Below are 13,303 nucleotides of genomic sequence, written 5' to 3'. Positions count from 1 at the left end.
ACCAGCGCTGTCCACCGAGACCCTCTTCTTCATCTTCTACTACCTGGAGGTACCAAAACCCCCGGAATTCACCCCAAAAATCCACCCCAAAATCCCCGAATTCACCCCAAAATCCTGGGATTCCAAAAACCCCGAAACTGCCCCAAAATTCCCCCCAAAATCCCATCCCAGAGGGGTCTCCTTCCTCCCCAGAGCCTCTTCTTCATCTTCTGCTCCCTGGAGGTACCAAAATCCCAGAATTCACCCCAAAAATCCACCCCAAAATCCCCGAATTCACCCCAAAATCCTGGGAATTACAGAAATCCCAAAATCGCATCAAATCCACGCAAAACCCACCCAAAATCCCAGCCCAGAGGGGTCTCCTTCCTCCCCAGAGCCTCTTCTTCCTCTTCTGCTCCCTGGAGGTACCAAAACCCCCGGAATTCACCCCAAAAATCCACCCCAAAATCCCTGAATTCACCCCAAAATCCTGGGAATTACAGAAACCCCAAAATCGCATCAAATCCACGCAAAACCCCACCCAAAATCCCAGCCCAGAGGGGTCTCCTTCCTCCCCAGAGCCTCTTCTTCCTCTTCTGCTCCCTGGAGGTACCAAAACCCCCGGAATTCACCCCAAAAATCCACCCCAAAATCCCCGAATTCACCCCAAAGTCCTGGGAATCCAAAAACCCCGAAACTGCCCCAAAATCCCCCCCAAATCCCAGCCCAGAGGGTTCCTCTTCCTCCCCAGAGCCTCTTCTTCATCTTCTACTCCCTGGAGGTACCAATATCCCGGAATTCGCCCCAAAAATCCACCCCAAAATCCCCGAATTCACCCCAAAATCCCGGGAATCCAAAAACCCCCAAAATCCCGTCAAATTCACCCCAAAAATTCCACCCCAGAGGAGCTCTTGGGGTTCCTGCTCCTCCCCAGAGCCTCTTCTTCATCTTCTGCTCCCTGGAGGTACAAAAATCCCGAGAATTCACCTCAAAAATCCACCCCAAAATCCCCGAATTCACCCCAAAATCCCGGGAATCCAAAAACCCCCAAAATCCCGTCAAATTCACCCCAAAAATCCCAGCCCAGAGGGGTCTCCTTCCTCCCCAGAGCCTCTTCTTCATCTTCTACTCCCTGGAGGTACCAAAATCCCCAGAATTCACCCCAAAAATCCACCCCAAAATCCCCGAATTCACCCCAAAATCCTGGGAATTACAGAAATCCCAAAATCACATCAAATCCACGCAAAACCCACCCAAAATCCCAGCCCAGAGGGGTCTCCTTCCTCCCCAGAGCTGCCTCTTCATCTTCTACTCCCTGGAGGTACCAAAATCCTGAAAATTCACCCCAAAAATCCACCCCAAAATCCCCGAATTCACCCCAAAATCCTGGGAATCCAAAAACCCCAAAATCCCGTCAAATCCACCCAAAATCGCATCAAATCCACCCAAAATCCCAGCCCAGAGGGGTCTCCTTCCTCCCCAGAGCCTCTTCTTCATCTTCTGCTCCCTGGAGGGTACCAAAATCCCCGGAATTCACCCCAAAAATCCACCCCAAAATCCTGGGATTTACCCCAAAATCCTGGGAATTATAGGAACCCAAAATCGCATCAAATCCACCCAAAACCCACCCAAAATCCCAGCCCAGAGGGGTCTCCTTCCTCCCCAGAGCCTCTTCTTCATCTTCTACTCCCTGGAGGTACCAAAACCCCCAGAATTCACCCCAAAAATCCACCCCAAAATCCCGAATTCACCCCAAAATCCTGGGAATCCAAAAACCCCAAAATCCCGTCAAATCCACCCAAAATCGCATCAAATCCACCCAAAATCGCATCAAATCCACCCAAAATCCCAGCCCAGAGGGGTCTCCTTCCTCCCCAGAGCCTCTTCTTCATCTTCTGCTCCCTGGAGGTACCAAAATCCTGAAAATTCACCCCAAAAATCCACCCCAAAATCCTGGGAATTCACCCCAAAATCCTGGGAATCCAAAAACCCCCAAAATCCCGTCAAATTCACCCAAAATCCCAGCCCAGAGGGGTCTCCTTCCTCCCCAGAGCCTCTTCTTCATCTTCTGCTCCCTGGAGGGTACCAAAATCCGAGAATTCACCCCAAAAATCCACCCCAAAATCCCAGGAATCCCCCCCAAAAATCTCCAAATTCACCCCAAAAATTCCTGCAATTCACCCCAAAAATCCCCGGAATTCACCCAAAAATCCACCCCAAAATCGTGGGAATTCACCCCCAAAATCCCGGGAATTTGCCCCAAAATTCTGGGAATTCACCCCAAAAATCCCATCAAATTCACCTCAAAAATCCCCAGAATTCACCCCAAAAATCCTGGGAATTCACCCCCAAAATCCCGGAATTTGCCCCAAAAATCCTCGGAATTTTCTCTAAAAACCTGGGAATATTTGGGGGAAAATTCAGAATTTTGGGGTAAAATGCAGAATTTTTGGGGTAAAATTCGTAATTTAGCGGACAAAATTCAGTGTTTTTGAGGGGAAATTCAGAATAAATTCAGGATTTTTGGGGGGAAAATGGGATTTTTTGGGGAAAATTCAGAATAAATTCAGATTTTTTGGGGGGAAAATTCAGAATAAATTGAGAGGTTTTTTTGTGTAAAATTCCGATTTTTTGGGTTAAAACTCAGAATTTTCCCATTTCCTCAGATATTTTTTTATTTGGAGACGTTCCTGGGGATTTTTTTTGGGATTTTGGGGTCCCAAATCCTGAATTTTGGGGTAAAAATTCAGAATTTTTGGGGTAAAACTCCAAATATCCCTATTAAACCAAATATTTGAGATAAAATTCAGAATTTTTGGGTAAAATTCAGAATTTTTGAGGGAAAAAATCAGAATAAATTCAGAATTTTTGGGTAAAATTCAGAATAAATTCAGAATAAATTCAGAAATTCTGGGTTAAAAATTGGATTTTTTTGTGTTAAATTCAGAATAAATTCAGATTTTTTTGGGGGAAAATTCAGATTTTTTGGGGCAAACCTCAGAATTTTCCCATTTCCCCAGATATTTTTGATTTAGGGACATTCCTGGGGATGGTTTTTGGGATTTTTGGGGTCCCAAACCCTCAATTTTTGGGTAAAATTCAGAATTTTGGGCGGAAAACTCAGAATATCCATATTGAACCCAAAAATTTGAGATAAAAGTCAGAAATTTTGTGTAAAATTCAGAATAAATTCAGAATAAATTCAGAATAAATTCAGAATTTTTGGGTTAAGAATTGGATTTTTTGGGGGGAAAATTCAGAATAAATTCAGAATTTTTGGGGTAAAATCCAGAATTTTTGGGGGAAAAAAACTCAGAATAAATTGAGAATATTTGGGTTAAAAATTGGATTTTTGGGGTAAAATTCAGAATAAATTCAGAATTTTTGGGGTAAACCTCAGGATTTTCCCATTTCCTCCGATATTTTTGATTTGGGGATGTTTTTTGGGATGTTTTTTGGGATGTTTTTTGTGAATTTTGGGTCCCAAACCCCGAATTTTGTGATTTTTCAGGGCACCAAGGCTCAGTACCTGGCGGCCAAGGCGCTGAAGAAGCAATCGTGGCGCTTCCACACCAAGTACATGATGTGGTTCCAGCGGCACGAGGAGCCCAAAACCATCACCGACGAGTTCGAGCAGGTCAGCAACCCAAAATTCCCAAAATTCCACCCAAAATCCCACCAAAAATCCAAATTTTGGGGCAAAAATCCCGTAAAAATCGCACTTAAATTGGATTTTTAATGGATTTTTATGGATTTTTTTATGGATTTTTAATGGATTTTTGAGAGTGCGGTCACTAAAAATCCATCCCTGAATTCCTAAATTCCCTCTGGATCCAAAATTCCCAAAATTCCACCCAAAATTCTCACCCGGAATTCCAAATTTCCACCCAAAATTCCCCAATTTCCACCCAAATTCCCCATTCCCGGTCCCTGCCGTGGTTCCAGCGGCACGAGGAGCCCAAAACCATCACCGACGAGTTCGAGCAGGTCAGCAACCCAAAATTCCCAAAATTCCACCCAAAATCCCACCAAAAATCCAAATTTTGGGGCAAAAATCCCGTAAAAATCGCATTGAAATTGGATTTTTAATGGATTTTTATGGATTTTTTTATGGATTTTTAATGGATTTTTTGAGAGTGCGGTCACTAAAATCCATCCCAAATTCCATAATTCCCCCTGGAATCCAAAAATCCCAAAATTCCCAAAATTCCACCCAAAACCCCACCAAAAATCCCGTAAAAATCGCGTTTGAAATTGGATTTTTTATGGGTTTTTTATGGGTTTTTATGGATTTTTTATGGATTTTTGAGAGTACGGTCACTAAAATCCATCCCAAATTCCATAATTCCCCCTGGAATCCAAAAAATCCCAAAATTTCCAAAATTCCACCCAAAACCCCACCAAAAATCCCGTAAAAATCGCGTTGAAATTGGATTTTTATGGGTTTTTTATGGGTTTTTAATGATTTTTAATGGATTTTTTGAGAGTACGGTCACTAAAATCCATCCCAAATTCCATAATTCCCACCTGGAATCCAAAAATCCCAAAATTCCACCCAAAATCCCACCAAAAATCCCGTAAAAATCGCGTTGAAATTGGGTTTTTTATGGGTTTTTTATGGGTTTTTAATGGATTTTTAATGGATTTTTTGAGAGTGCGGTCACTAAAATCCATCCCAAATTCCCATAATTCCCACCTGGAATCCAAAAATCCCAAAATTTCCAAAATTCCACCCAAAACCCCACCAAAAATCCCGTAAAAATCGCGTTGAAATTGGATTTTTTATGGGTTTTTTATGGATTTTTGATGGATTTTTTATGGATTTTTAATGGATTTTTAATGGATTTTTTGAGAGTGCGGTCACTAAAATCCATCCCAAATTCCATAATTCCCACCTGGAATCCAAAAATCCCAAAATTCCACCCAAAATCCCACCAAAAATCCCGTAAAAATCGCGTTGAAATTGGGTTTTTTATGGGTTTTTTATGGGTTTTTAATGGATTTTTAATGGATTTTTTGAGAGTGCGGTCACTAAAATCCATCCCAAATTCCCATAATTCCCACCTGGAATCCAAAAATCCCAAAATTTCCAAAATTCCACCCAAAACCCCACCAAAAATCCCGTAAAAATCGCGTTGAAATTGGGTTTTTTATGGGTTTTTTATGGGTTTTTAATGGATTTTTAATGGATTTTTTGAGAGTGCGGTCACTAAAATCCATCCCAAATTCCCATAATTCCCACCTGGAATCCAAAAATCCCAAAATTTCCAAAATTCCACCCAAAACCCCACCAAAAATCCCGTAAAAATCGCGTTGAAATTGGATTTTTTATGGGTTTTTTATGGATTTTTGATGGATTTTTTATGGATTTTTAATGGATTTTAATGGATTTTTTGAGAGTACGGTCACTAAAATCCATCCCAAATTCCATAATTCCCACCTGGATCCTAAAATTCCCCAAAATTCCACCTAAAATTTCCACAAAAAATCCCAATTTCAGGGCGAAAATTGCTTAAAAATTGGCCTTAAAATGGCTTTAAAATCAGATTTTTAATGGATTTTTTTAGTGTGAGTCGCTAAAATCCAGCCCAGAATTGCAGATTCCCAAAATTCCCAAATTCCACCCAAAATTCCCACCTGGAATTCCAAAACTCCCCTATTTCCACCCAAAATTCCCCAATTTCCACCCAAATTCCCCCATTCCCGGTCCCTGCCGTGGTTCCAGCGGCACGAGGAGCCCCAAACCATCAGGGACGAGTTCGAGCAGGTCAGGAATCCCAAATTCCCCAAAATTCCCAAAATTCCACCCAAAATCCCACCAAAAATCCCGTAAAAATCGCGTTGAAATTGGATTTTTTATGGGTTTTTTATGGGTTTTTTGAGAGTAACGGTCACTAAAATCCATCCAAATTCCATAATTCCCAGCTGGATCCAAAAATTCCCCAAAATTCCACCCAAAATTCCCCCCAAAAAATCCAATTTCCCCCCAAAAAATCCCAATTCTGGGGCGAAAATCGCTTTTAAATTGGATTTTTAATGGATTTTTTTAGTGTAGCGTCACTAAAATCCATCCCTGAATTCCTAAATTTCCACATGGAATCCTAAAATGCCCAAAATTCCCAAATTTCCACCCAAATTTGCCACAAAAAATCCCAAAATTCCCACAAATAATCCCAATTTTGAGGCAAAAATCCCTTTAAAATTGGCCTTAAAATCGCTGAAAAATCGGATTTAAATTGGATTTTTAATGGATTTTTTTAGTGTGAGTCACTAAAATCCATCCCAGAATTGCAAATTCCCAAAATTCCAAATTTCCACCCCAAAATCTCCAAAAAATCCAAATTTCGGGGCAAAAATCCCATAAAAATCAGATTTAAATTGGATTTTTAATGGATTTTTAATGGATTTTTTTAGGGTGGGGTCACTTAAATCCATCCCAGAATCCCAAAATTCCCAAAAATCCCAAATTTCCACCAAAAATCCCCAAATTCCCACCAAAAAAATCTTGACACAGAACACAAAAATCACCAAAAAAAATCAATTTTTATTCAAATTTAAACAGAATTTTTTTTAAATTAAATGGTTTGAAAACCCAAAAACTCCCAAATTTCCATCGAAAATTCCCCTAAAATCCCAAAATTCCCCAAAAATACAAAAAAATCCCCAAATTCCCCAAAAATACAAAAAATTCCCCCAAAAATTCCCTTTAAAATTCAAAATATTCCCCAAAAAATTCCCAAAAATGCTCTAAAATCTCCCCCCAGTGTCGGATTTTCACGGGGTTTTTTTTGGGGTGGGGGTTTTTGGGGTCCCCAGATTCATTTTTGGAGTTCCCCTGACCCCCCCCGCACCCCCAAAATTCCAGGGCACCCCAAAATCCTTCCTGAAATCCCAAAATTCCCTTTAAAATCCAAAAAATGCCCTAAAATCTCCCCCCAGTGTCGGATTTTCGTGGGGTTTGTTTTGGGGTGGGGGTTTTTGGGGTCCCCAAATTCATTTTTGGGGTGTCCCTGACCCCCCCGCACCCCCAAATTTGCAGGGCACCCCAAAATCCTTCTTAAAATCCCAAAAATTCCCTTTAAAATCCCAAAAATGCCCTAAAATCTCCCCCCAAAGTCGGATTTTTGTGGGGTTTTTTTTGGGGTGGGGGTTCTTGGGGTCCCCAAATTCATTTTTGGGGTGTCCCTGACCCCCCCCGCACCCCCAAATTTCCAGGGAACCCCAAAATCCTTCCCAAAATCCCAAAATTTCCCTTTAAAATCCCAAAAACTCCCTAAAATCTTCCCCCAGTGTCAGATTTTCGTGGGTTTTTTTTGGGGTGGGGGTTTTTGGGGTCCCCAAATTCATTTTTGGGGTGTCCCTGACCCCCCCGCACCCCCAAAATTCCAGGGCACCTACATCTACTTCGACTACGAGAAGTGGGGGCAGCGCAAGAAGGAAGGCTTCACCTTCGAGTATCGCTACCTGGAGGACCGAGACCTGCAGTGAGGGGACCCCAAAAAAAACCCCAAAACCCCCCCAAAAAAACCCCAACCCCCCCCTGCATGCCCTGGGGGGGGCAGAAGCAGCCGCACCCCCAAACCCCCTGGGATTCACCCCAAATTTTCCCCTCCTGGTGCTGCGATTTTTTTTTGGGGTGGGGGTCACAACAACGACAAAAATGGATTTTTTGGGGTTTTTTTTTTTTGGGGGAGGGGTCCCGGGGGGGGGTTTGGGGTCCCCCCTCCCCCTCAGCAGTTGAAGATATTTTTCGTAAAGTTATTTTCATTTTGGAAAATATTTATGAATAAATAGTTTTATATCAGAGGTCGTTGTGGGGGGAGGGAGGGAGGGGAGGGGATTTTGGGGAGGGGGGGAAATTTTGGGGTCCCCTCCCCCGCTCCCAAAAATCTTCTTTAATTCCCAAAATTTTTGAGTTTCACCCCCCACCCAAAATCTTTTTTTCCTCAGAATTTTGGGGTTGATTTCCCCCCCCCCCGAAAATATTTTGGTTTGTTCCAGCCCAAGGAAGTCGTTCCAGCCCAAGGAAGTCCTAAGAGGGACTGGGAGGTTCCACTGGATTTGGTGGGGGGGGGCCTAGAGGGGTTTGGGGTGTCCCAGGGGGATTTTGGGGTGTCCTGGGGGGGTTTCAGGGGGATTTGGGGGGTCCTGAGGGGTTCCCAGAGATTTGGGGAGTCCTGAGGGGGTCTCAGGGAGATTTTTGGGGGGTCCCTGATCCCCTTCCCCCCCACCCAGTTTAGGGTGGACCTGTCCATTGTAGATTTTGTGGGGGTTCCAGGTGAATTTGGGAGCTCTCAGGTGAATTTTGGGGGGGTTTCCCCACAAGTTTTCCTCAAATTCCCCTTTTTTCCACACAAATTCCCCCCTTTTTCCACCCTAATTCCGCCCTTTATCCACTGAAATTCCCCCTTTCTCCCCACACAAATGCCATTTCCCCCCCCAGCCTCCCAATCTCAGCCACTTCTGAGGGGAAATTGGGGAGGGGGACTCAGGGTGAGACCCTCCCTGGTGAAAATCCCCCTGGGGTTCCCTCAAATTCCCCTTTTTTCCACACAAATTCCCCCTTTTTTCCACACAAATTCCCCCTTTTCCCCACACAAATGCCGCCATTTTCCACCCCCAGCCTCCCGATCCTGAGGGGAAATTGGGGAGGGGGATTTGGGGTGAGATTTCCCCCGATGAAAATTCCTTCCTTTATTCCCAAATTTGGGGGTTCCAGAGGGGTTTTGGGGGGGTTCCAGGTGAATTTTGGGGGGCTCTCAGTTAAATTTGAACCAGCGCCGGGTGGAACAGTCCATTACCGATTTCGGGTTGTTCCAGGTGAATTTTGGGGCTGTTTCAGCTGGATTTGTCTCTCAGCTGTGCTTGCTCCCCCACCCCGCGCCAGCGCCGGGTGGAACTGTCCATTACCAGTTTAGGAGGGTTCCAAGTGAATTTCGGGGGGGGTTCCAGGTGAATTTTGGGGCGGTTTCAGCTGAATTTGGGGCTCAGCTGCGCTTGCTCTGCGCCAGCGCAGGGTGGAACAGTCCATTGCAGATTTCGGGAGGGTTCCAGGTGAATTTTGGGGCGGTTTCAGCTGGATTTGTCTCTCAGCTGCGCTTGCTCCCCCCCCGCGCCAGCGCCGGGTGGAACTGGCTGTTGTAGCGCCCCCGCTCGGGCTCCCGGGGCTCTGGGGGCTCCCGGGGGTCCCGGCGGTTTTGGGGGGTCCCGGGGGGGTCCCGGAGCCCCCCCAGCAGCTCCCGGCTCCGCGCGGCCTCGGCCGCCTCCCGCGCCAGGCGCTGCCGCCGCAACTCCGCCAGCCTGCCACGCAATTAGCGCTAATTAGTGTAATTAATGATAATTAATGAGCGGGGAGTGGGGGGGACGGGTGGGAGTGATCGTTAATGGGTGATGAGTTAATTAAGGGGTGGTTAAAGGGGTAATTAAGGGGTTAATTAGGGGTTAATTAGTGGTAATTAGTTAATTAGGGGTGATTAGGAAAGGGGGTTAAGTAGAAGAGATGGGGTGGAATTCCTAGTGGGGAGGGGAGATGGGGTGGAAATAATAATAAATAAATAATAATAAATAAATAATAATAAATAAAGAAATAATAATAAATAAAGAAATAATAACAAAGAAATGATGATAATTAAAAGGTTAATTAAGGGGCGAATTCATTAAGGGGTTAGTTAGCATGAAGGGAAGGATCAACCCCCAATTTTAGGGGATAAAACCAAATTTTGGCAGGGGAAAACCTCAATTTTTGAGAGAGAAAATCCCAGTTTTGGAGGGGTTCAATTCCAATTTTAAGAAGATAATTTTTAAGGGATAAAACCCCAATTTTGTAGAGATAAAACCTCAATTTTAGGAGGTCAAACCCCAATTTTGGACAACTTAAATCCCCGAATTTTGATTGGCCAAACCCCAATTTTGGACGACTGAAATCCCCAATTTTAGGATGTCAAACCCCAAGTTTAGGAGGGATAAAATCCCAGTTTAGGAGGGGTTAAATCCCAATTTTAGGGGGTGAACCCCCAATTTAGGAGGGGTTAAAATCCAACTTTGAGATGTCAAACCCCAATTCTGGGAGGCTCAAGCCTTTACTGGGGTGTCAGTGAGGCTTAAATTAATAATTAATGCACTAATTAAGTAACTAAGGAGTTAATTAACAGGGGGAGGATGTTCAGGGCAGCACTAAGGGATGGAAAAAGGGATCAATCAATTAATTAGGCAATAATTAATGAGTGACTCACCCTCCTCCTGCCCCGCCCCTCTCAGGGGGGGCTCTGGGGGGGCTCCGTGGCCGAGGCTGGGGGGATTTTTTGGGGCTGGGGGCTCGGTGCAGCCCCTTCCTCATGTCCTGGAGAGGGTCCAGCACGGCCTTGCGCCCCCCCTGCACCTCCCGGGACCCCTCCCCAGCTTTTCTGGGGGGCTGCAGGTACCAGGGGGGGCAGGTCTGCGCCTCGGCCGCGCTCTGGCCCAGGTAGGTCAGGACCCCCAGGGCCCGCTCGCGGCGTTCCTGGGGGGATTTGGGAGGGGGATTCGGGGTGAGACCCTCCCTGGGGAAAATTCCCCCGTGTTTCCCTCAAATTCCACTTTTTTCCACCCAAATTCCCCCTTTTTCCACCCTAATTCCCCCTTTTCCCCACACAAATGCCGCCATTTTCCACCCCCAGCCTCCCAATCTCAGCCACTTCTGAGGGGGAATTGGGGAGGGGGATTCAGGGTGAGACCTTCCCTGGGGAAAATCCCCCCGGGTTTCCCTCAAATTCCCCTTTTCTCCACCCAAATTCCCCTTTTTTCCACACAAATTCCCCCTTTTTCCACCCTAATTCCTCCTTTTTCCCCGCACAAATGCCGCCATTTTCCACCCCCAGCCTCCCAATCCTGAGGGGAAATTGGGGAGGGGGATTCAGGGTGAGACCCCCCCTGGTGAAAATCCCCCTGGGTTTTCCTCAAATTCCCCTTTTTTCCACACAAATTCCCCTTTTTTCCACACAAATTCTCCCTTTTTCCCCGCACAAATGCCGCCATTTTCCACCCCCAGCCTTCCAATCCTATGGGGAATTTGGGGAGGGGGATTCAGGGTGAGACCCTCCCTGGAGAAAATCCCCCTGGGGTTCCCTCAAATTCCCCTTTTTTCCACACAAATTCCCCCTTTTTTCCACCCTAATTCCCCTTTTTTTCCCCACAAATTCCCACTTTCCCCACACAAATGCCGCCATTTTCCACCCCCAGCCTCCCAATCTCAGCCACTTCTGAGGGGAAATTGGGGAGGGGGATTCAGGGTGAGACTCTCCCTGGGGAAAATTCCCCCGTGTTTCCCTCAAATTCCCCTTTTTACCACCCAAATTCCCCTTTTTTCCACACAAATTCCCCCTTTTTCCACCCTAATTCTCCCTTTTCCCCACACAAATGCCGCCATTTTCCACCCCCAGCCTCCCAATCCTGAGGGGAATTTGGGGAGGGGGATTTGGAGTGAGACCCTCCCCTGCTGAAAATCCCCCTCTTCTCTCCCAAATTTCCCCCTTTTCCAACCCAAATTTCCACTTTTTGCACCCAATTTTCCCCTTTTCCCCACACAAATGCTGCCATTTTCAACCTCCAGCCTTCCACCCTCACCTGCTCCTGAGGGGAAAATTGAGGAGGGAGATTCAGTTCCCCCCCTGGGTGAAAATCCTTTTGGGTTTTCCTCAAATTCCCCTTTTTTGCACCCACAATCCTCCCATTTCCACACAGATTTTTCCATTTCCCACACGAATTTCACCATTTCCCACCTAAATCCCGCCATTTTCCACCCCTCCAATCTCCTGCCACTCCTGAGGGGTAAGGGAGGGGGACTCAGGCGACATCCCCTATGCCAAAATCCCCCCCCTTTTCTCCCAAATTCCCCCCAATATCTCCTGAATTCACCCCAAAATCCCCTTTTCCCCCCTCCACCTCCTCCTGAGGGTGGAATTTCCGCCTGTAACCCCCCCCAAACCCCCCATTTTTTTTCCCCCTAAATCCAATTCCCACACCCCCCCTCAGCTGAGGGGACATTTTGGGGAGGGCTCCCCCCGAGCCCCCCTCACCTGAGGGGACATTTTGGGGAGGGGTCCCCCTCACCCCCCTCACCTGAGGGGACATTTTGGGGAGGGGTCCCCCCGAGCCCCCCTCACCTCAGGGGACATTTTGGGGAGGGGTCCCCCCTCACCCCCCTCACCTGTTCCCGCCGTTTTTCCGCCTCGTGCTCGCGGTTCGGGGCCTCCTCGGGCGGCGGGAACAGCACGGGGGGGGCCGGGGGCGAGGGGCTGCGACCCCCGACCCGCGCCCGCTTCCGCAGGAGCTCGGTGCGCACCTGGGGGGGGGGCCAAGGGGGGGTCAGGGACCCCCAAAATTCCTCCCCCACCCCAAATTCCCCCCCCCAATATCCCACTCCCCACAGAGCTTTTTCACCCCCCCCTCCCCTAAATTTGCCCCTCCCGGGTATTTTTACCCCCTAAATCTGATCCCACTGACTTTTTTAAAAACCCCCCGCCATTTATTTTGCCCCCTCTCGAAATCATTTTACGCCCCCGAGTTTATTTTGTGCCCCCAAAAAAAACTTTTTTAGCCCACTCCATCCCCCCCCAATAGACCGAAATGGTTCATGCCAAAACACGCCAATCAACCTAAGCCACGCCCCTCAGGTATAATATATTCAAAGCCGCTCGTGCTGATTGGCTCGCATGTTTCCAGCCCCGCCCCTTTCCCCCCCCCTCAGTACTCGCCTCCTGCTCCGCCCGCAGCGCGCGCGCGCCTCCCGTTTCCTCCGCTCCACCTCGGCCGCCGCCTCGTCCCGCCGCACCCGCGCACATTGTCCTTGTTCCGCACGTGCCACGACTTCTTCGGAAGGATGTTCATGGCGGCGGCGGCGCCGGCAGCGGGACCGGGAGCGGGAGCAGGCCGCGACTCTGAGGCACCGCGGCCGCACCGCCCGCTCTGCCGCCCTCTCGGCTCTGATTGGCGGAGCCGCTGTCGCTCCGCCTTTCTCTCGCTCTCTGATTCGCCCATCTATTTCGCTCCGCCCCGCTGTCGCGCTCTGATTTGTCGAGCGCCCTAGTCCCGCCCTCTTCCCGCCTCTGATTGGCTAACTCGCCTTTCTTAAAGGGGCGACGCCGGACGGGAGGGTTTCCCGCCTTCTCGCATTGTGGGAGCGCCGCCATATTGAGCCGTGAGGGGAGGCAGGGGCATCCCTGAAAACTCCCCAAAAAAATCCCCAGATCCCCTCGGGACCCCCCCAGTATAACCCTAAAATCCCTCAAAATCTCCTTGGAGCCTCCCGGCCCGAGTTCTTTCCACATTTCAAGGATTTGCCTCCATA

The 13,303-nt window shown here is 47.5% G+C and overlaps 1 protein-coding gene and 1 long non-coding RNA gene across 2 annotated transcripts; one reads left to right on the top strand and one right to left on the bottom strand.

Moving 5' to 3' along the window:
* LOC135292400 (uncharacterized) lies at nucleotides 1-7,520 on the top strand. Its single transcript, XR_010354763.1, has 3 exons — nucleotides 1-49; nucleotides 3,491-3,616; nucleotides 7,369-7,520. It is a non-coding gene; the product is annotated as an uncharacterized LOC135292400 (long non-coding RNA).
* A 1,193-nt stretch (nucleotides 7,521-8,713) lies between these two features.
* LENG1 (leukocyte receptor cluster member 1) lies at nucleotides 8,714-13,149 on the bottom strand. Its single transcript, XM_064406611.1, is given in 5 exon segments — nucleotides 8,714-9,279; nucleotides 10,212-10,477; nucleotides 12,164-12,298; nucleotides 12,707-12,795; nucleotides 12,798-13,149. Coding segments are annotated over 5 exon segments (897 nt in total). The 5' UTR covers nucleotides 12,994-13,149; the 3' UTR covers nucleotides 8,714-9,068.
* Between the last annotated feature and the right edge of the window lie 154 nt (nucleotides 13,150-13,303).

Source organism: Passer domesticus, unplaced genomic scaffold (assembly GCF_036417665.1).
Source record: "Passer domesticus isolate bPasDom1 unplaced genomic scaffold, bPasDom1.hap1 HAP1_SCAFFOLD_335, whole genome shotgun sequence".
Classification (NCBI taxonomy): Eukaryota; Metazoa; Chordata; class Aves; order Passeriformes; family Passeridae; genus Passer; species Passer domesticus.
This window is presented reverse-complemented; position numbering and strand designations above follow the sequence as displayed.